Source organism: Anguilla rostrata, chromosome 16 (assembly GCF_018555375.3).
Source record: "Anguilla rostrata isolate EN2019 chromosome 16, ASM1855537v3, whole genome shotgun sequence".
NCBI lineage: Eukaryota > Metazoa > Chordata > Actinopteri > Anguilliformes > Anguillidae > Anguilla > Anguilla rostrata.
In genome coordinates, this window is record NC_057948.1 from 33,105,233 (window position 1) to 33,129,319 (window position 24,087).

Consider the following 24,087-nt stretch of genomic DNA (forward strand, 5'->3'; position numbering starts at 1 on the left):
AGGTAACAGTTGACGTGGAAGTATAGGGTGACCTTTTAATACCTGGTTAACACCTTATACCTGGGGAATGTTTTGCTGGTAAAGGTAATGGCCTGTGGTACTGTCTGTAAACCTCTTTCTTAGTTGTAAATAAAACTCCAATAATGGGGCACCTCATAATTACATGATTTTATATTCAATAAACACCAAATTCAAATGCCTGCCCTCTCTCTGCATACAAATATTAAATATAAAGCAGAGATCAAAGATCGGCCAAAAAAGGCCCATCGCTGGCTTCTCATGACACCCTGGAAACAAGACTTTAAAACTGAGAAAGTGTGTGTGTGTGTGCACATGTGTGCGAGCATGTGAGTGCGTGTGTTTGTGAGCGTGTGTGTTTGTGTGTGTGAGGATGTGCGTGTGAACAGTCTGAACTTGGCGTTCTGAGTTCTGGAGTGAAACACCACAACACACCATATTTAAATACATTCAAATGTTTGTCGTACAATACGCTAAATTTAAATGTATTCAGATGCTTGTCGCGCAACCATCTGCTTCCTGTTCGCTTCTTCCCTGCTCTCATTCAATCTTTCTGTTCATCTCTACAGTCTCAATCTACTCTTTCATTACTAAACATTTAACTTCATCCCACCTTCATCTTGCGCTCCTTCCCCCCCACCCCTTCATCACCTTATTAGCACGCCAACGTCGTCGTCGTTCCCGCAAGCTCCAGAGAGAAAGCCGAACGAGCGAGCGAGCGCTCGGTGAATTACAAGCGGTTTTTTTTTCTTTCTTCTTCTGCTTTTTTCTCTCTCCCCCCATAATCACTTCCTTTTTGTATCTGAAAGGAACCACTTTCATGTGGCATTACTGAAAGGAGTTTGTAATAATGGTTATTAAATGAATAATGTTCAGCCCCTGAATGCAAGCGTCATGGCAACATGCCACGTCTATGTAAATGAGTACGTTTTTTTTTTTTTTTTTTTAAATTTTTTTTTTTTTAATCTTTTTTTTTTTTTTAATCAAAGCGCGGCGGCGGAGTTCACAGCTACTTCAGCGGGGGTTGAAAGGACGTGTCCCGCTCATTTAGGTCTCGTCTCTTTTGACGTGACGCGACAGGCCTGTGGCACACCAATGATCACTGACACCGGGCGACAGATAATTCAGATAAATCTGTGACTCTACTTCTAATCTTCATACTTCATAGTGAGGGGATTGAGGGGGGTGGAGTGCGGTGGGAGGAGGAGGGGGGGGGGGGGGGTGTTTTTTAAGGCATAGATTTTTTGAATACATTTCCAAATGAACTCCTAGGAACCTTTTTTTTCCCCCCGCCGCCTGCACTGCTTGGCTTTTGATAACCTTTCCGTGAGACGGAGAGGTTCTCTCTCTTACACACTGTACAGCGCTTTGAAACATTTTCCATGGTTGCTTCACTACGGAACGGTTTCACCCTACCCACGAGACGCTAAGCTGTAAATGGCGTAAACACAGAAAGAGCACAGAGAACGTGCTCACAAGCAGGCTGTCTTAAAATCCTTTAACACCTTTTAGACAACGGCCAAATTCCTGTCGGTTGCTTGTCATTTTAAAAACCTTTTTCATGAGAACAAAAATAATTTTGTGCAACTGTGTGTTTTGGTTGGTAACACGCTTGCTTCAATATACTCTCACGGATCAGCAGACGCTTTCGAACTGTAGCGGCATCTAAACCGTTAAAATGTTCACCAGTACTGATGGAAATACAAGGTTTAGCGCAATATCAAGCGTAAATTTTAAATAAAACCTACACTATACTACTGAAAATTAAACAGCAACACAATGATACGTTTTTTTATTCATGACTTTCCCTTTGTTTGAATTTCAGGTACGCCCGGGCAAGATTCAACTATTATTTTAAGAAGAAAGACGAGTACTTTGCTATGAAACTTCTTGATTAATCAAAAAAGGAATGACACCATGCCCTGTGTTACCTTGTCATACCACTATTCAGGTGCTCAATAAAGACATTACATACATCCTATCATCATTACTAAGCGACACAGTAACATTAATTCACACTAATACAAAATGGCAGGTATCAGAAGGATTTTTATAACCTGAGATTAAGCATATTTATTAAATCACTATTAAACAGATGGTAAATGTTAAATACAATTCCCATTCCCTTACATACAAGAAACACTGAAAATATAATAGCCTGGACAATTGTGGAGCAGTGAGTTTCTGTATTTCTACATGACTAAAAATAGGCTTGGGACAAAAAAAAATCAAGATAAAACTTGATTTGGCACACTTCCTAAATCTGCATCCTTGAAATCTTTCCTTATTTTAGGCCAGTTTAAAGCTACAGGAATAAAGAGGGATCACAAAGCCTAAAGGGGCCAAATGCTAATTATCAAAGCTAATATATTTTTTAGAAAAAAAGTCATTCTTAAAATCTTACTGGCTACAATTTATTTTTATTAATTAGAATCAGCTCTGAAAAATTACATAAACAAACTCCAAAATGAATGAGCAGATCAGGTTAAGGCCCTCTAGACAGTTCATCTGTTGCTGCATGAATGGCACATAATAATAATAATAATAATAATAATAATAATAATAATAGCAGCAGTCATTAAATTCAAACACTACACCCTCTACACACACTGGAAATGAAGCCTGAAAACTTTGCAGCAGAATTGCAATGACAGGTTTACCAACATCAATGTCTTAAAGTAAAAATTTGATTACAAGTTTAAGGAGGCCAAAAGGAGACTTGAGATTTACATCTGAACGGGTTTCAGTTCTTTAAACATCACCTTTGCTCCTCTTCTCGGCACAACCGGGCCACACTTCACTTTGGGACGCGATTGTGATTATTTCACATTAACAGAAGCTGTGGTGACTGCTGCACTGAGACTGCGGGGTGGCCACGAGGTCCGTTTCTAAAATGAAAAGCGCTTTTACCGAGACGAGAAAAACCAGCAAGCTTCCATTACGATGTCACCCTTCCCTTTTTTTAAACATTCAAACCCTTCGGCCCACATCTTAAAACTTCAATTAGAAATCCAGGCCAAGCTATGATACAGTTAAGGTTTAAGGTTTAAGAACATGAGCCAAGGAACAGTCCAAAAGGCTTCTCCAACATTTATTATACAGAGGAAATGTTTCTGGGTCTGTTTTTGCTGACAAGGAAGATTCTATTCATTATTGTTAATATTTTATAGATCATCTTACCATGCTGTCAATAGTAATATATAAACTCTCTAGATCTAGTATGACCTAGATCTAGAACTATGACTATATATGAGAAGTTAATTTACTGACCAGATTTTTAAAATATGAACTTCTCGGAACTATTTTTATTCTAATTGACTCCCTCTTTACAAAAGGCAGCAATCCTGGGTTCCTGCAGTCTCTCTTTATAACTCAAGGTTACAAAGAGATAATCAGTGCCTAAGGAGACTTCCAAAAACCCAATAACTTTGACTAATCACCAGCTTAGTATGTGGATTGCTGTATGTTTGTATTTATATAGATAAAACTTTTGTTTTTAAACTGATATTACAGAGAAAGAATTACCCCCTCAAATTGTGACTTGCACCAATCGGCAGTCCAGTACTCGATAGCAGCGCTGACATTAACTTTAATAATGTTCGCACTTCGCTGCTTCCGAGCGGAAAGAGAATAAACACTTTTAACATTGCATTAAAGGGGCATTTTTAAATTGTAATATTACTTCTTTTTTTTTGGACGAAAGAATGAAAGGCAGTGACACCCCAGGGTGGAGGGTAATTTAACTGCCTTCAGATGTTTTGTACTTGGTATAATGAACAGGAGAGACAAGGCTAAACTATTGTACAATTGCGATTGGTGTCGGGGCCAGTTTTTGTATGACAGGTCATGTCAGAGGGAACACATTTGCGACAACAATGCAGTTCTTAACAACTTTTGGAACTACAGTGCCGCACAATTACACTGATCAAGGCCGCAACTATGCCTTCAAGGCAAACAATCTGACCGTTTTCTATGGTACATCATTTGTTGAATACATGACATTTAATTAAAAGACAGAACATAAAAAAAAGAGACCAAGGCCTTTAGAATTAAGTAGAAAATGGGATTTTTCATTAACCTTTCTTCTCTGGATTTCAATGCAAATCTCTTATAATCATTTCAAATTGAATTTAAAAAGAGTGATGTAAGTACAGACATTCTGTACAAATCTTTTTCAGAAAGGAGTACAGACCAGAGGCTTATCTTACAAAATGAAGGCTGTTCCTTCCCACCCTGTACAAAAAATTGCCAGAAGCATTCATGACATGAAACAGCTTTTATTTACTGTACGGCCATCAAGAGAATCCTAATATTCTCCCCCATTAACATACCGCAGAGTAGCTGATTTGCGGAGAAAGGCAACAGCTCTAAAGACTGATCCAAGTAATAGCTTCAGTGGAGACAGCAAAACTTCAGAGAAAATAAAGGATAGATTTTGGTCCAGTTTGGACTGTGTAAAACTTTTTTCTTTTTTTTTTTTTTAAACACAAAACAATGGTAGAATATATTCTGGAGTCCTCCACGTAAAATCCCCTAAGATTTACCTCGGTGTCAAGTTCGTAAGTACTAATAAATTATGTTTTGATCTTTCCAATCGTCACTAATTCGTTACACAATACAAGTATTTGTTCTTTCCTCTAATAGAATACTGGGACTGAACAGCCCTCTGGTTGCAACAAAGGCTTTTAATAAAGCAACAGAGAAGCATGTTAATAATATTAATGTTAATAAAGCTGCACTAATGTATTAATTAACGGATACATGACACTGCTACAATCAGCCATAGCATTTTCTTTCAGGTCACAAAGAGCAGACTTCATGTTTGACAGTGTCTGTCTGTGTAACAATGATTTACAATTCTCCTGAACATGAGCCAAATGTGCTGGTAAAAAAAAAATAAAGAAAAAGTTTTAAGTATTATTAGTGAAATACATAATAAAATTGTGCCTGGACAGTCAAGCTTGGTTTCAAAGGCAGATCACCCAAGAGGAGCAAATGATTTTTAAAAAGCCACCAGTTTCTGGATGTGTGCAACGGAAGTAAGCGAACAAAGGATTTTAAAGTGCGTCTAATTAACATCAGCTTGTCAGCGTGTCAAACTTTTTAACTGGGGTGTGAAGGAGAAGGTTAGTGGGGAAAAGGCAGCGATAGCCAAAAAAGTGTAGGCCTGAATGGGAACGATGAGCCTGCTAACACTGCACACATGAGCAGTACACCCCTCTATCCCCCTTTAACACAATGAGCAGTACACCCCCTTATTCCCTGTAAACACAATAAGCAATACACCCCCTTATTCCCCTAAAACACAATGAGCAGTAACCCCTATTCCCTAACACAGCAACATACCTCGACAGTATACCCCCTTATTCCCCTAAAACACAATGAGCAGTATACCCCCTTATTCCCTGTAAACACAATGAGCAGTATACCCCCTTATTCCCCGAAAACACAATGAGCAGTATACCCCCTTATTCCCCTAAAACACAATGAGCAGTATACCCCCTTATTCCCCTAAAACACAATGAGCAGTACACCCCCTTATTCCCCTTAAACACAATGGCCTTTCCTCTCCGTGTCTGCACAAAACAGACTGTTTCTGATCCACACGGCTTCATTTACCATGCATTGTTCCTCCACTCTGCGCCAAGAAGAGATTACATATATTTGACAGTATCGCATTTTTTCTTTCACAAAGCAGTGATTATCCAATTTCAAAAAAACTTGACGAGGGGACGCGCACTTTGAATGGAAAATTATTTTCTGTATTGTGGTGAAAAAAAAAAGAAAAGAAAAAAAGAAGGTAGGCCATATGAAATATGAAGACTGGAGAAGCAGAGGCGAAGCCTTGGGATGCGGTCTTCTGTCGAAATCTAGGATTTCGGCATTTAAAGTCTGGTTTCCAGAGAGCGCGCGCACAGCGCCGCAGAACAGATGTTCTGATCCGCGCCGCAACAGGTGCGGGCAGCGTGTTTGGCAGCAGCCCGATAATTGGACACGTGTGCGGGATCTCAGAGCTTTCCTCACCTACAGCACAGGGCACTGTTTCATGTTTAAGGGGAGCAGCTGCGGGGAGCATCGCGCTGCGTGCAGAGGAGTCCAGACGTCATGTGCTGCCCACTCAAACACACAGGAGAGCAGGGAGAGAGAGAACTGCATGTAGGAGAACAGAGAGAGAGAGAGAGAACTGCACATAGGAGAGTAGAGAGAGAGAGAGAACTGCACATAGGAGAACAGAGAGAGAGAACTGCACATAGGAGAGCAGAGAGAGAGAGAACTACACATAGGAGAGCAGAGAGAGAGAGACTGCACATAGAGAGAGAGAGAGAGAACTGCACATAGGAGACAGGGAGAGAGAACTGCACAGAGAGCAGAGAGAGAGAACTGCACATAGGAGACAGGAACTGAAGAGAGCAGAGAGAGAACTGACAAGGAGAGAGAGAGAGAGAACTGCACATAGGAGAACAGAGAGAGAGAGAGAACTGCACTCAGGAGAGCAGAGAGAGAGAACTGCACACAGGGAGCAGAGAGAGAACTGCACACAGGGGAGCAGAGAGAGAGAACTGCACACAGGGGAAACAGAGAGAGACTGCAAAGGAGAGAGAGAAACTGCACACAGGGGAACAGAGAGAGAGAGAGAGAGAGAACTGCACACAGGGGAACAGAGAGAGAGAACTGCACACAGGGGAACAGAGAGAGAGAACTGCACACAGGGGAACAGAGAGAGAGAACTGCACACAGGGGAACAGAGAGAGAGAACTGCACACAGGGGAACAGAGAGAGAGAACTGCACACAGGGGAACAGAGAGAACTGCACACAGGGGAACAGAGAGAGAGAACTGCACACAGGGGGAGAAACTGCACACAGGGAACAGAGAGAAAACTGCACACAGGGGAACGAGAGAGAAATGCACACAGGGGAACAGAAAGAACTGCACACAGGGGAACAGAGAGAACTGCACACAAGGGAACACAGAGAGAGAACTGCACACAAGGGAACACAGAGAGAGAACTGCACACAGGGGAACACAGAGAGAGAACTGCACACAGGGGAACAGAGAGAACTGCACACAGGGGAACAGAGAGAACTGCACACGGGGGAACAGAGAGAGAACTGCACACAGGGGAACACAGAGAGAGAACTGCACAAGAGAAGACAGGACAGAGAGAATGCAACAGGACAGAGATGCACAAGACCAGAGGAGCACCGGACGAGAAGATGCAGGAACGAAAGAGAGCCAGGACAGAGAGAGAGAAGCAAGAGAGAGAAGACAGACTGACGGACCAGAGAACTGACACAGGGAAAGGAGAGAGACAACGGAAGAGAACTGCACAAGGGAACAGGATACGAGACCGCGTGGTAAGACGCAGCATGAGTGTGGCTGGGCATTCCAAATTGGAAAGAAGAAAAAAAGAGGGGTGGTGGGGGATTTTAAAAATCTTCAAAAAGCCAAAGAGGTGAAATTTTTTAAAACATCCATTAACTTTTACGCAGAAAAATGCAGGCAGTGCAGCGGCGCTGAATCGATACATTTTAAAAAAATCACTCTCTGAATTTACGCCCCGCTGAGATTCACTTTCAAAAGTTTATTTTGCCGTCCGCATCAAAAACCCGAGCAATAAATGTCAGCGTGGGGCAGAAGGGGTTCTGTGTAAACGAGATGTTTACGCTGCGAAAGTGATCCAGCGACCCAGAGCACTGAACAGGAGCCGGCGTGTCACACTGCCAGCGGCCTATCAGAACGTCATAACCCCCGGGCCTGCACGGGGCATTCAGCGCTGCTTCTGATTGGCTCAGCTTAAACTCTTACATCGCATCACAGGCGTTCAGCAGACGCTCTTATCCAGAGTGACTTACACAACTTTTTACACAGCATTTACACGGTATCCATTTGCACAGCTGGATGTATACTGAAGCAATGCAGGTTAAGGACCTTGCTCAAGGGTACAATGACAGTGGTGTCTTACCCGGGAAACGAACCTGTGACCTTTAGGTTGCAAGACCAGCTCCTCACCCGTTATACTAACAGGAGAGCGAGGCAGACAGGACGCGCACACGCACGCATGCATACACGTACGCAAACGCACAACCTCTTCAGAATAAATAACCAGGGCTCTGTGCCAAAAGCTGCTGTACCAACAGCAGCCTGTAGGGGGCTAATGTATGAAAGGCAACCGGCAAGCCTGTGTCTGATCAGCAGCCACCCCCCTAAAGTTTCACACCCCCTACCCACCACCACCCACCCCCATCCCAGTGATGTCACTCTCTCCCCCACACCCCCACCCCCGTCCCCGTCTCCCCAGCTCCACACTCTCACCCACTCCCGCTGCTGCCCCCCTCCCTCCTCCTCCTCCTCCTCCTCCCCATTTCCACACATTACTTCTCCGCGAGAGCAATTTACTGTTTTATGTACGTTTGGAATCCTGGGAAGGTTGCATTACATCAAATTTCCTTCCACTCACTTAAAAAAGAACATAAAACGAAGGGCGTTCTCCTGAACAGAGCCAGTTTACTGCATACATCCCCCTGCTACAACCTGCCCCCCCCCCTTTTAACCCCCCCACAGCCAAACTCATTCACTGCATTCCATTGTTACCCCTCACGCCATGGTTTTTTGGAGCCCAATTTTAGGATGGGAGCTCATGGCCGCAGTCACAGGATGTATTTTAGTTATTATTTTTTTTAAAAACATCCTTCCGTTGAAAAAAATCTACCAAAGCATCCCAGCTGGCTGACAAAAAAAAAACAGGTCTTCCAGGCATTCTTCACAACTAAGCGCAAACAAGTGACAAGTTCAACCCAGAACACCATTTGGGTCTGTCCCATTGCGTTCCCACGGTAACTCCACCCTGGGCATTTTGAGGCCTCCTTCTCCTCTGGGCTACGCTCCACATCATGCATGTCTCCGCTCCTGATCTTTTCTCCTCTCTCCTTCCCTCTTTCCTCTTCTCGTTCATTCTCTCCTCCTTCCCCTCTTCCCTTCTTCCTTCACTCCTTCCAACTCTCCTTCCTCCTCTTCCCTTCTTCCTTCATCCTCCTCTTCCCTTCTTCCCTCTCCCCTCCCAACTCTCTCCCTCATTTTCTTTTCCCTGCTTCCCTCTCTCTGAGTGACCGCTTCAGGACGGGCACCCATTCCAGGCCACAGAAGAGATGAGGGGAAAGTTAAACACAGGCCAAAACATCATGGCTGCCATTTTCAGTGTGGACCAAATCTGTCAGAGCTCCACAATCACCGTTTTTTAAAAGGCTGGAGATCAAGGAGGAAGAGATGATGGCCCCACCCCCCCAACCCCCCAACCCCCCAACCCCCGAAGCCCAGGGGCTCTGACCCGCTCAATCTTAAAAAATAGTGTGAAAATAACAGCCTAACAGCTCATGACAGAGGCCACGTTTTACAACAGGACACGACCCAGGGGGGCAGGGTGGGGGGGGATAAGTCATGGGTTTGGAAAACAAAATTGAAAGTGAAACGTTGGAATGTCTGAGCTTTAATAAAACAGTGGGAATGACAGAGGTATCCGTCCAAACACAGGAAGTCAGTATCCACCACGCTCAGGAACACACACACACACACGTGGGAGGGGTGGTGTTGGAGGGGTGCGATGGGGGGAGGGGCAGGAGTAAATCAGCCGGTGCCTGTGTATAATAAAGTTGAGTTTAACCTTGCAGGACTTTGGGAAGGCGTGAGCGCGTGTGGGCTGAGGGAGCTGGCACAGAGACAGGCCTCCTGGAAGCTCATATTCCACGCTAATCCATTTAAAACCATCTGTGAGAGTGGCCACATTCCTCCAGTCCTTCACCTCCGCGGAGCACAAAATCGCTCTGGGCTCCTGCCAGCCTCGTACGGTGTGTGTGTGTGCACGAGCGCGAGATCCCCACGCCGGGCTCAGAGGACACGCTGCACACACAGGGCTCGGAGACGCGGGACTCTGGGGTAACATTGTATACACAGGACTCAGGGGTGACAGTGTGACATGAGACTGAGGGGGTAACGGAGCACACACAAAGGTAACTCCGCACACTCAGGGGTAACAGAGCACATGCACGATTTGGGGATAAAGGTGAGCACGCAGGGCTCACCGGACGTCCAGTGAGGTCACTGGGCTGTTGTGTTTGGAATCAGGCTTCTGGAATATCAACAAATATAGGCCTTCGTGCATAACTCAGAAATCACACAAACAGCCCCGATGTGCACAGACTCTGAGAAGATATACAGTCATAAATATTTCACACACTGCTGCACAATTCATGATAAAGCTTAAGAAAAATGGAGATTTAAAAACATACCAACAACTTCAATCATTTAAGCATTTGGATCAGTATTACATCCGTGAACATTACCAACACATTATTCAGATGAACCGCAATACACTCACTCCCTAAATTTTGAAACTAAAGAAATACATTTCCCCAACTTCAGCTTCAAAAAACAAAAAAACAAAACGTGTTGCTCAATGTACGATGCCTTTTTCTCATAAGTATATATATACTGTATGATGCTATGTTTTTAGCGATAGCTGTCCCTGAAGCAGGCTGTTGCATCAGAGCACTTCAGCAGCTATTCCGATGTGAACATTCTTTTTAGAACAGAGGCCTCTGGGTTATAAATAAGTGGAAAATAGTCAGACGATGGAAATGCTATTTTATACTGCCACACAGGCCAGTCCTCTAAAGGAACCCCCCTTCTACAGCACAACGCTAAACAATAAAGCTACGGCTCCCATCTGATGAGGAACTCAAATGGCAACACGGCTGAAGATGACGACGGTGGGCCGCACGCGCTGAACGTATTCTGGAAGGTCTCAAACACAGGCAGATATCCAGAACAGAAAAATACTGCTCCGCGGGACTCCTCCGATATGTCTAGTCATCGGGGTCGTGCAATAGCAGCTTCGGTCGCTGGCGCACAGCACAGCTAACCAGTATTAATCACTTTAGCTTAAAACGCCACATCGCTGCACTCCCACTGTGACAGCTCGACCGAAACAGTCCACTCAATTTGTGCTTCATCACTCTCCGACCTTACGCAGTCTCCCACCCACATTTCGCACGGCACAGACAGTAAAACATGTTAAACCATAAAGAGGAGGCGGAGACAGAAGTGTAAATTACTATAATTTATTTCATGTGATTAATATGGCACTGGCACACTGCACGCGTGCGCGCATGCAGGCAGGCGCACGCAGATACGCACACACACATACACACACACACACAGCGTTCCTCTCGGTGATGCTAGCCTTGTGAATTATAATTGGGATGGCAGGTATGCCATCCCGCCAAGTTACGCCTTGGCGGGGGCATGCCCCCATACCTATACAGCACCGAGAGTTTGGCACTTTTCAGGGTTCCCCACAGAAATAACCACAACAGCCACAGACACTCAGCCCTTAAAAACATTAAATTCTGTACATTCTGACTCCATTTCAACAGACAGAATTCATAAACAACTTCACATGTCCACACAATAAAGCCCCAAACTAAGGGGATTTTGCGTTTTCTCCTTCTTCTTCTTCTTCTTCTTCTCTTTCTTCTTCTTCTTCTTCTCATTCTTATTTTTCCTGCCGCCTATCCCACTAACAACATGTCTCCCCATTGGACATTTCACTGACACCGGCCAAATCTGCCCTACACAACCCAATCAAAAACGCGCATACACACGCAAAATACCCATACATTTCTATTCTGAAACATTTCCCGTTCTAACAGCTAGTCCGCCTGTGGCCTAGTGGGTAAGGTTACAGTCTTGGGAACATGGGGTTGTAGGTTCAAGCCCAGCTTGGAACACGTTTCTTTAACCTGCTTCAACCCTCACTAATAATTGTCTACTACCCTACTTATCAATTATTGCTTTTGCACCATATTTACCCGCCGTTCACCGTTCAGTTATTAACCGGCTACAATATTGGTAAGCCACATATGGATTCAACGGGAGCTCTTCTGTGCTTACTGGCCTGTGTTCTTTAAAACCACCGGCAGGTTTGCTAATGATATTTCACGCATTGCATAGCTATGGCATTAGCTAACGAAGTTACGGCAAATGTATTCCTTTCATTAAAAAGTTACACCAATTCACCACTGTGCCATTTCTATTAACTATATTTCTTCACTTGGCTACCGTACAAAACTTTCATATCAGCAAACGCCACGTTTCTATTTCTACATTCCTGTTACCTCGCTCTGTTCTCTATCTAGCCACATACGCTACAAACAATTACTACTTATTTACATTCTGCAACTCCGCAGTTTGTACAGCTAATCCATCCGTGGCCTAGTGGGTAAGGTTACAGGCTTGGGAACACTGGGTCGTATGTTCAAGCCCAGCTTGGAACACGTTTCTTTAACTTGCTTCGACCCTCACTAATAATTGTCTACTACTTCTTAATTATTGCTTTTGCACCATATCTACCCGCCGTTCACCGTTCAGTTATTAACCGGGTTCAATATTGCTAAGATATATGCATTATGACTTACCATCTGTACGTTCAGTTATTGACCGGCTACAATGGCTTAGCAATATGGATTCAACGGAAGCTCTTCTGTGCTTACTGGCTTGTGTTCTTCTTTAAAACCACCGGCAGGTTCGCTAATGATATTTCACGCATTGCATAGCTATGGCATTAGCTAACGAAGTCACAGACTGGTAAACCTCACTCACTCACGGCCACCCATATGCATTTCATGACGCAAATGTATTCCTTTTATTTAAAAGTTACACCGGTTCACCACTGTGCCATTTCTACTAACTATATTTCTTCACTTGGCTACCGTACAAAACCTTAATATCAGCAAACGCCACGTTTCTACATTCATGTTACCTTGCCCTGTTCTCTATCTAGCCACATAGGCTACACACAATTACTACGTATGTACGTTCTGCAACTCCGCATTAAAACATTACATTTAAAATTATGATTCACTCATAAGTATAACTACTAGCACTGAACATGAGAAAAACACATTCGTGCAATAGATTGCATTACAGGAAATAATGTGTGCAATGTTATTTGACCCTCCACTTCAACAACCAACGTTCAATACCGACTGTTATATATACAATTTGATAAGGAATATATGCTCGCTCATGGTCACTCCATTTACTTCGCACTATACTCCGTGATCATGTCAACCTTCACCTACATGCCATTCTGCTAAAAACATATTGTTTCAACTACGGAATTTCGTAATTTCATTTGAATTTCTCTCACACTGTTGTTATTCTCTCATATGCAAAGCCTGCTGGGACATATGCGTCTGCTCCTATTCTCCACTATCATGTTTTCCGGTTCTAGTTTAGCAAAACGGCGAAGAGGATTCCTACCTGCAGATTAGCCTATCAAAATGCCTTACAAACCTTACAAACACTAAAAGTGCATCTCCACGAAATAACAGACAATGGAGCAGGACAGAAGGATAAACCTTACAAACACTAATAGTGCATCTCCACGAAATAACACACAACGGAGCAGGACAGAAGGCTACCCAAGTTGCGACCTAGGGAGTTAGAATTCTACGGGCGTGTTGATTACTTTGTCAGTCAAGGCTCGTTGGATGGACGTCAAATCCGTGAGTACATACCATATTCCATCTGCGTTCCTGATGCGTTTACGCTTACGCCACTGCATCCTTTCTCACAGCCACTGTTTTACATATATAGCAAACCGAAACTGTTGAACGGTACACGCTCATCAGACTGTACAGATTCACACAACGATAGCCATAATCCACAACCGTTTCTTGCAGGGTCGCATTTCTCACTCTCGTAATAAAACGCTTTGCAAAAAGAACTGATATCTCATAAAAAACACGTTTTCAACGTACAAAAATGCCAAGTTACTAAAAAGTATTGATATCAAAATGACGTCAAGTTACGATACTACAAACAATATAGGCTATCTTGCCTCACCGAAATGACATAAGATGTATCTCAAAGCAATGCTACCCAATATTTCCTCAGTTCTTTCAAGTCACTTGGCCCTGTGTATAAGCATGCACTACATGAACAGGCCAAATATATGTGTCTTACCATTTCACAATGTCATGCAAACTTTCTGTCAGATCAAAGAGACAAATATTTCGAATTTCCTCATGGAACACATTGAACATTGTACATTGAAATTAATGTATAAATTCATTAATGTACAGAACTGCTGCTGAGCAACGACAGGAAGCACATTTCTCCAGAAAACACGTTTATACTTGCTTCTGAACTGAATTTGAGTACATGTGCAAGTTATTGTATATTTGCTACGTACAATAAATACTGCATGTAAAACACATATTGTACATACATACATATAGAACTTCTTTATCCGCATGGGGACATTTCCCGGGCAGCATCTTACATTCACATTCACGAACACACTTGTACCAAGAAACATACTATCATTCACGCAACAGAAAGCCTGGGCAGCGAAATACATAGGCCTACATACCAATACAAATTGAACATACACACACCTATTCAATCAATCTTGACTGTGAGAGAGCCATCCACACATATATTTGGCCTGTTCATGTAGTGCATGCTTATACACAGGGCCAAGTGACTTGAAAGAACTGAGGAAATATTGGGTAGCATTGCTTTGAGATACATCTTATGTCATTTCGGTGAGGCAAGATAGCCTATATTGTTTGTAGTATCGTAACTTGACGTCATTTTGATATCAATACTTTTTAGTAACTTGGCATTTTTGTACGTTGAAAACGTGTTTTTTATGAGATAAGATTTACGGTGCAGCAGCATGTGTCTAATTTTCCACCCGGCGCGAGGACGCCAAGCTGGAGGAGCTAACACGGGCGCCCGTTATTCGCACTGTTTAAGTTTAAGTGCAGCTTTTTCACGTGCTCTCCAAAGGAACGAGCGCGCGAGCTCACCGCGTGCAGCACGCAGGGGAATACAAATGATTGATGGAAAGAACAAAACTCACGTTAAGATGGCTTTCCAACAGGCCTCCGCAGTCCCTTTACGCACTTCTTTTATTCTTGATCATTTGTCATACTGCACGCGCGGCAGCACACAGCAGGAGAGGACAGGCAGGCAGCATCCCGTCATTCCGGCAAATTCAAAATCCATCCATAAACACAACTGTTCAACGGGGTGACTGTCAACATACCCAGAATATTTATATGAATATATATACATGTTATTTATATTTTATATCTGTATTAACTGCTTGGTTTGTGTATTTTACGCGTGCTGTTGGTGACAAGGTAGTTTTTCCCTCTGGGGATAAAAAGTGTATCAGCCTATATATTCTATTATTCTCTGCTCTGATGTTAAACTGGTTAGAGGCTGTTTAAAAGCAGCTGTCCCAATGCAGCATTTTATTTCGTGCGCGCGCCCACACACACTGCTGGAACTCCGTTTTTTTCATATAATTGTCCTTGGCTTGAGTCGGTCGTTTAATTTCGGTTTATGGTGCGGTGGTTTAGAGCACACTTAGAACAATCACAGACCAAAAAACCCCTCAGTTCTTAACTGTACGAATAGCGAACTGGAACACTGGAATAGCGCCACTCATCTGCGCGATATTTAAACAGTATTAAACCAGGGGATCTCAGCTCTTTGTGAGTGAACGACAGCGGCAACCTGGGCCAGCAGAGAGGAGACCGTTGGCAGGAGTCCGACAGATGAATAAACGCTTGCAGCATACAGCGATTTATTTCCAACAAGGCTTTACAGTACCACATGTCCTGGCCACGATGGCCGCCCGGCGGAGAGAAGACTCAGTGGGCGTAGGCCCCTGAGTACTTACCTCTTGCACGCGCCGTGTCTCTGCGCTGCTCAGCCGAAGCGGCGATTCCAAGACGGACAGTCTCGGGGATGTGCGGCGGGTGGGCGCAGGCCAAAGGACTACATCTCCCGCAGTGCCTTCAATCACGTTCACCGAGCTGAACACACAGTGAGAGAAAAATACATTTAAAATTAAAGTTTTATTTCCGTTAAAACGGAACAATATAATAACGCTAGTACAACGGCCATAAAGTCAAGACGGCGAGGTTGGCCATGTACCAGACGATACACTTTCTAGGTAGTCACAGGTGAGTCTGAAGGTGCAAAAGTCGCTGAAGCAATGGAGGCTAGGATACAGATAATTTCACAACGTTACGATGCTTCAACCCATTAAATCTAAAGGAACTCCATTAAATTTAAAGGAATTTAATACTTAATTCATAGTAGCACTGCCTTATATATGCGTGTGTGTGTGTCATTTTTAAATAGGCTATATTAGTCTTACAACGACTGCATTAAGGCGCCGTGGATACGGCTGTTTGGAAACTAACATCTCGTCTCTTTTTCTCCACGATTAACAGGAGTCATCAAAATGAAAGAAACTGAACACAGAAGATCAGCTCGTATAAGAAAGAAACGGGTTTGGGGAACTACATATTTACTTTTCACCTGCTTCTCTACTACCTGAAAGTCAGACTCTGAAGCAGCGAAAGCATTAGCTTCATACTGTTTATCCACCCGTGGTAAATGGGTTTCATTCATAGCCTATTAAGAGTATAATTTCTCTTTTCCCCTAGCTAATGTAGGTTACAATTGCTCGCTATCTGAATTGGTAACGTCGACTAACGATTTGCTGCGGTAGTTCAATTACCTTTAAAAATAGGAGAATGCGTTGGAGTGGGGCTAATCTGTCTCTAATTTAAAGTTTCTTTAGTGCAAACCCAGTTTAGTGATAGCCTAAAATCTACACTGAGTTTCCTTTAAGGGTAGTTCGTTTCTCATTATTAAAACTTCAAGGCAACGGCTTACTTTTAAGGTGTTGCAAATATGAATCTTCCAGTTATATTTATTTTGTCAGTCTCTATGCAGTTTACACCACTGCCGCTGTTGTACAAAGAGAATATTCGTCGTCATTAGCTAAGGTAGACTAGCTACAATTCAAAACGCGTACCAACAGCGGACACACACACTAATTTACATTCAAGGTAAAAACAAAAACACTACGTAGTCTATTAGTATATTTACCTGGAAAATACATACAGTTGTGGTTTTATTATTATGTTTGCAATACTGAAAAGTACACTCGAGCAGACGTACAAACAATTAATCATGAAAACGGACCGTATATATGACGCGTCTCAAACGGACAAATTAAAGTTGACGTCAGCTGCTGCACGAGGAACTTAACTAATTGGTCACGTGGAAAAGGGAGCTGCGGAGAAATTGATTTCAAGGTTCAACACTTTTTTTTAAACCAATTGCCACGATACTATTAAATAAATACTAATATCCCCTGCTCCGTATTATTGGCAGTTCGCATTATATATTTTCGTATATAAATCCAGACCAATCGCATAAATTAGCCAAATATTTGTCCCCTAAATTATAATATACATAGCCACGCCTCCCGCATTGCTTGGCGTAAGGTGTTGCAGTGACCCTTTCAATGTTATTTTTGTGAATCTTAAAGTTGTACAGAATTCGTGCTCATAATGACCTTGGTCACTCACCAGTGTCCCGACAAATTTGCATCTTGCCTATACAAATCATATGGAGATGACCGTAAATGTAATATTCATACAAATGACGAAAAAGTAATGGTTATTTAAATATTCGCATTTCAATACGTAAGTTCAGCTGTGATTCCGCAATTACATCATTTTTTTACCTTAGTTAAAATAAAAATTCTACTAATTGAATAAGTAGTTTGTGAGTGAATCTTTCTGCAAAACAATAAAAGTTTTGAGCCTCAACAGAAAATGCATTCAGATCCGAATCAGAATGCCATTTAAAAGTTCTTTGTGTGTCCCCGTTTGAGTTACTTTTTTTCTGGCAGATATTGTTTTATGAAAGGAAAATAATCCTTCCTGTTTAAGTTCTGATCCAGCCAGTTTTTAAACGATAGGCTCCTGTATTTAAAGTTAACACAACACAATGACAATAGCGCATGTGCAAGAACACAAAAGGGTCAGATCTTAAAACAAAATTTCTCTTTAATTTGTAAGTGTCAACAGCAGTACAAAAGATGGAGTGATGGTGAGACGGGTTTTTGTTGATGTTTTTGTTTTTTTAGGGAAAGGAGGGTATTCTTGAGGTAAAATGAGCTTAAACAGGCAGTAACACATACCTACCCTCTCCCCCCCAAAAAAGAACCCTCCCCTGCCATGTTCCGTCGACTGGACAGGTGTATATATGTACATATGTATATACATATTTTTGATGGTGATACAATACTATGTCAATAATTGATCCTGTGGGAAAACAGGCCAAAGAATTTGTACACAAAGCTAAGGTGTCTAAATACACCTGAATGTGTCACTCAACTGGTGTTTTGTCTTTGATATATTAATACTAACAAAACAGGAGACAGGTCTCTGTACGTACCACTGTAGAATTATTTTACCTTTAAGTTTATCTCACGACAATACTGCACATGAAAACCGATGACTTGCTGGTTTACATTTGAAGCCAAGCCCAAAAAAAACAAAAAAAAAAAACAAAACAGAAACAAAACAGAAAAAAAGACAAGTTTTTTTTGTATTGTTTTCTTTTTGTTTTAAAACAATAATATCCTTAGCAAATAGCTGTCTTTTTTACTGTATAAAGGGCATGAACACAAATGTGATGGCAACCTTTTTTAAGTTCAATTAAAAACTTTACACTTGGACTGTACAAGATATTCTGATAAACTATGTACATTTTCAGATTTAAAACATTATTTTTTCTTTCTGTCAAAGCAGCAACAGACACTAATTTTATTATCTCTAGTAATGTCCATGGTACCTCTGCTGAGAACACAATTTCTACTCTGATAAGAGCCTGGTCAGCAGCCCTAGAGACAGGAGCCTAGAGCCACAAGTGCCGTTGCTGGGAAAAAAACTCAAATATAATAAAATAAAATAAAAAGCAAAGTACCATAGAAGACAGCACGGGTCATCCCCCGACAGCAAGTCTTCACTCTTCTGAACAGCAGCTAGCATGTCAGTCCAGCATGTCCGTGAATTGTGCTGATTTAAATAAACAACGAAATCTCACAATAATACATCATAAACAAATTTCAATGTTGGGGGGGGTCAGATGGGGGGGGGGGAGGGGAGGGGGGGTTACAGTAAATTCTGCAAGTAACAGCTTACACACACACTTGTCTTCATCCACCTGTCTTCTTTTTTTTTTTTTTTTTTTTTTAATACACAGGCGAAGACCATAATGGAGAAAAATAAACGACAAGAAGAAAAGCTGCTCGCAAGCAGCCGGCCGGGCTAGCGTGACGCTAGGCTAGCGTGACGTCAGATCGAAATCACGAAGGGGACCGAGTAGGGCGGGCAGAAAGTGTCCTCACATCGCTGCCGTATGCAGCGCACACACCGATACATATTTGCACGTGGCCCATATCACAAGCTCACCAAGAACCTCACTTGCGTTTTTCAATAAAAAAAACCTTTGTGTCTGTTTCGTTTAGCCTCATCACCCATTCATTTCCATTATTAAAAAGCAAAAAAACAAAACAAAAAGAACCATATGCAAACAATGCATGCACATCTGTATTTAAAAAGTATTTCTACATTTGTTTTTTTATTATTTTACAATTTTAGTTTTAACTGCTGCTTAAAATACAACTTACCAGTCTAGCGATTGAGATCAGATCAAGTCTTTTTTATTTATTTATTTTTACATTACTTGTAAACACACACTCTGTATAGAAAACATCTACACGTTAAGTGCTTGCTGTGTACACCAGCCACCGCAAGGAATCTTTTGACATTGTTCGGATTGCTTAGGGTTTTTTTTTTGTTGTTGTTTTTTTATGTAAGTGAAATTTGTATTGCCAATAAGGGATTAGGCTGCTTTTTAAAAATTGCTAGAATTATCTCAAATGCTTTGTAGGGTACGAATCCGGTTTTCCATATGTATTAATGAATGCCCCAGAGAACACTCATATTGAATCACTTCCTGCCTGAACAGGAAGCCGTATTTTAAAGACAAACAAGGGAGGAGCCAAACCGTCTCTGCTACAAGGCCCAATACTGCACTCTCTCCATCATGGTTGTAAATTCAGCGTTTAAAAGGTACAGTGACTTGCCATATTTATTACATACGCTGATGTAACAAAAAAAGAAGAAAAAAAAAAACAGTAAAATACATAACTTATACTTCACTACATATTCATGAACAAAAATAGAAATCTATTTTCCTATGTTATATTTACAATTAAAAAAGAAAACCTATGATGAGATGGTGAATTTTATCAGGTAAAAAAAAAAACTGAACAAACTTTGTTTTGAGCTCCAATTCCGGGTTTAAATTTCACTGTTTTAATCTTTATTTTGATTGTCCTTTTTTATCATGTTTGCACTGACACTTTTAGAGCCAAGACTGGCTAATAAATACTATAAAATATCCATATGTACTATATAGCTTTCAAATACAATATGCAACACAAACATACGGGATAATAAAAAATAAAAAAACTGCATTTCTGGAGTCCAGCAAATCTCAGTTGGCCAGTCTCTGTCCGCACCTCAACAAGTCCCCTCAGGTTGGCCAGGCAGCTCTGGAGCCAAAACAAAGTGTCCATTCATAACATGATTTTTTTTGCATAAATAAACAAAATAACTAGACAGAAAAAAATGACTCAAATGAATCTGGCAACTGTGAGAACAAGCTCACATGAGTCCAAACGGGTAACTTGTTTTTTTTTTTTTTCATACAACAGCTTCACATTAATCAGAACTGATAAAAAATACCATTTATATCCAGTGCTTGTAACACTTATGAAATATATCTGTGTGAATTAACTTTTTTCTTATTTTTTTTTTGTTTGTTTTTGTAATACAAGCGCAATCAAGTTTCAGTCCCAAAAACAGTCCTTAGGTGTACCACCAGCCTGCAGAATATTATTTTGGCATGGCCTTCGAGAATATACAAACAAAAGAACCAGCAAACAGCGTAGATCTATAAAACCACAACATATCGGCCTGTGTGGGGGAAGAATAAATTCAGTTTGTAAAAGAAAAATCCAACCTCCAAACATCCAAAACATAACACAAAAATAAACAACACAGTAAATTTAAATCAAGGAGATCGTGGAGATCTTACTCTGAAATGTTTAAAACTGTTCAATACCATAATAAATACATTGTTTGCTAAAGAAGGGTAGCGTAAAGTCGATCAGAATACAACAACTGAAGCTTTGAGGGCATGGAAATTTTTAAAAAATTAAGAAAGCTATCAGTACCTTTTTTTTTTTACTGAATGTAACGCAATACAGTGATCAGCCACAGCAGATAAACAGTGATGATCCATATTTTATTTTTATAAATTATTTTTACGACGCTCTTGGTTGAAGGACGTACCGTACCGCGCGTACGGTAAGACGAATCGCGCATCATAAACGCGAGTTTCAGGCGATACTCTCTCGTCCCCCCCCTTTTGGAGCTTGCCGCACTTCTGCTCGCGCGAGCGAACGAACGAAAGATCGACGCGGCGGATATCCCGCTATGTTTCTTCTTTTTTTTTTTTACCGTGCGTTACTTGACGGAGCTCAGAGACAGATGGCGCCCCCTATGGGCAGGGATGACCAGGAGGGTGTGGCTGGCTAGACTTGGAAGGCTAAGAGGACCTCAATGGCTTTGGAGGAGAAGGAAGCGGGGTGGTGAAGGTGGGAGGGGGGAGTTAAAGGGTGACGGACCAAAAGCCGAAGGCTGGCCTCGGACCACTCACCTTCTCACGGTGAACTATCACCATGGAAACAAACCGCAAGCTCTTCACAACGTCAAAATCCTAGTCCCCCGTCTCTTTCTCTGTTTAGGACATACACCGTAATCTGCTCTGTTTGGGTGGGGGGGATATCGAGTCAACAGTGACCTGTAATGACACAGTGGTGTTGAAACGCAGAAGCGCAGCTGCCGGTACTGGGGAAAATAAAACCGCCGTTTCTCTTAAGACTTTTATTAATGATGCTCAGGCCTCCGAGAGGACAGCATTAAGACTTCCTGTGTTGATCAAGATTTTCGACGTCTGTATAGACTTAAGTGCAGAAAAACAATCTGATTTTAAGATCAAGGAATTTAAAAATTGGTGTCCCGCTAGGGGGTAGGACGTTTAAGAGGTTGTACTGCACCCGTCACATTGCAGCAACCGCAAAAGCCTCCAAAATCGGTCTCTCTCGCTACTGTCCCAATTCCACAGACTGGAACCCTTTGGCCCCTGGGCGAACTGGACCCATTATCAAAGTCTCTGGTTTTAAGACCTCTTTAAGAGGGTAAGACTCAACGGGATGGAGACTTAAGACCATTTGGGCCGCAGATTCGGGACAGTCACCCAACACCCCCCGTGCTCACTGAGGGCAGGGGCGATTGGGTGCCCCCCCCCCCCCTTCCACATCCTGTCCGCAGACGCCAGAGCGCTCGACTACGGCAATGGAAGGGAAGGACAAAGTGAGAAAAAGAGGGACATCTTGCCCATTTTATGCCTTCTCCTTCAGATACAAAAGATTGTCTAAGACTCTTCGCAGTGTCTGTTTTAAGACTGAACAGAAATTTAAGATGCGTGTTGTGAAGGAAGGTTATGAAATGTTTGGCACATCCGAAGTTAAAACTGAACTGTACAAAATGAAAAAAACATGTATCAATAATAATAATAATAATAATAATAATAAAGGAAAATCTGGGAGTCTAATGCTTTCTGTATGTGCTTTTTGCACATCTGTAGATTTGTTCTGTTTGTATCTCTAATGAAATTTCTAAGTGTTTTCCTCTCCTGTTTCTTAAATAGTTCAGATTAAAAACACATTCACAAGCTGTAGGCTGGCACAGCATACCTGAGTGATAATATAACCCCCATCAGAAACAGTAACATAAGCTACGAAAAAGCATTCAAGAGAAAATGAAATACCGGTATGTAAATATATTCATAAGATAAAAGTAAGACTGAGAGCTATGGATTCATATTAAAATGTTAAACTTCAAGTCCTGACATCTGACATTTTTTTTTTTTTTTACAGGCAATGATCAAAATTGTGTACAATGTCCATGAACAAAACAAAAAACAAAAAAAATGAAGAAAATAAAAAATGAAAACAAACCGCTTCACACATGAAGAAACACTTTAAGACCAAGAGCCAAAAATCTGTACTCAGGCTCCAGAAAAAAAAAAAAAAAAAAAGGAGTCACTCTTTCAATCTGTTTTTTTTCCTTTGCCTTCTTCCTCTCCTTGTAGTCCCTTCTCTTTCTCTTCCTGGTTTCTTTCTGCTGCGCCCATCTCATCATCTCCCACAGCGTCTGGGGTTTATTTACTTTTTTTAGGGTGGAGTAGGTGGGTGGGGGGGTGGGGGGGGTGGTGGTGGGGGTGTGGTAGGTGGGGCGAGGCTCAGTTGGCACTGACGGGGTCCTGCGCCTCGTTCTCGCTGCTGTAGTCCGATTTGGGCTCGTCCTCGTAGTCCTCGTACATGTCCATGTCGTCCTGGCCGTTGACGGCTCCGCCCCCCCCGGGCAGCGGCCCCGCCTCCAGCTTCAGCCCGTAGGCGCTCTGGATCACCGGGACGGCCGGCTCCGGGCTGGCGGAGGCGCTGGAGCAGTCCGACGTCATCTGCGGGGAGGGGGGGGTGGCGGTTGCCATGGTGATGGCGCCAGGGTAGACCACGCCCCCCCCGCTGGTGCTGATGGGGATTGGCGGCTGCTGCCTGCGAGGGGACCGATGACAGAAACAGAGATGGTTAGCAACACAGCAGGCATCCAATGGCAGGGAGGGATGCAGTTGGGGACGGAACAGGTAGCCAATGGCAGAGAGGGATACAGTTGGGTACAGAGCACAAAGCCTGTAGGGCAATACTGCTCAAGGTATAGGGCTGCACTGCTATACTGCAGTACTGCTATAGGGCTGCACTGCTATAGAGATGTACTGCTGTAGGGCTGTACTGGTGATTTTAGGCTGTACTGTTACAGGGCTATGTTGAGAAAAAAGCCACATCTGCCACAACCCGGAGCTACTTACTGAGCCAACAACTTAGAAGGAATTCCAAAAGAAGACATTGCTCAAGCCTCAGGCCCCTCTAATTCATAGACACTAAATGAGGAGATTAACCACAGCTTTCTATACAGTACATACTTACTGCTAA

The 24,087-nt window shown here is 42.5% G+C and overlaps 2 protein-coding genes and 1 long non-coding RNA gene across 12 annotated transcripts in view; 1 reads left to right on the forward strand and 2 right to left on the reverse strand.

The window, feature by feature from the left end:
• LOC135242016 (ethanolamine kinase 1-like) overlaps positions 1–1,994 on the forward strand; it is a 52,875-nt gene extending 50,881 nt beyond the window's left edge. The window contains exon 8 of the mRNA XM_064312881.1: positions 1,844–1,994. Coding sequence (XP_064168951.1) covers positions 1,844–1,916 — 73 coding nt within the window. The 3' untranslated portion in view covers positions 1,917–1,994. The remainder of the gene's footprint in view (positions 1–1,843) is intronic.
• Positions 1–17,137, reverse strand: part of LOC135242017 (uncharacterized) — a 43,636-nt gene extending 26,499 nt beyond the window's left edge. The window contains exons 1-2 of the long non-coding RNA XR_010326199.1: positions 16,998–17,137; positions 15,775–15,910 (exon numbers count right to left, since the gene is read on the reverse strand). This is a non-coding gene — a long non-coding RNA (uncharacterized LOC135242017). The remainder of the gene's footprint in view (positions 1–15,774; positions 15,911–16,997) is intronic.
• An 810-nt stretch (positions 17,138–17,947) lies between these two features.
• The window catches only part of LOC135242132 (transcription factor SOX-6-like), a 215,634-nt gene continuing 209,494 nt past the window's right edge, over positions 17,948–24,087 (reverse strand). For all 10 annotated transcript variants that reach the window (XM_064313056.1, XM_064313057.1, XM_064313061.1 and 7 more), the window contains one exon: positions 17,948–23,652. In XM_064313056.1, the coding sequence (XP_064169126.1) occupies positions 23,340–23,652 (313 nt within the window). In that variant the 3' untranslated portion in view covers positions 17,948–23,339. The remainder of the gene's footprint in view (positions 23,653–24,087) is intronic.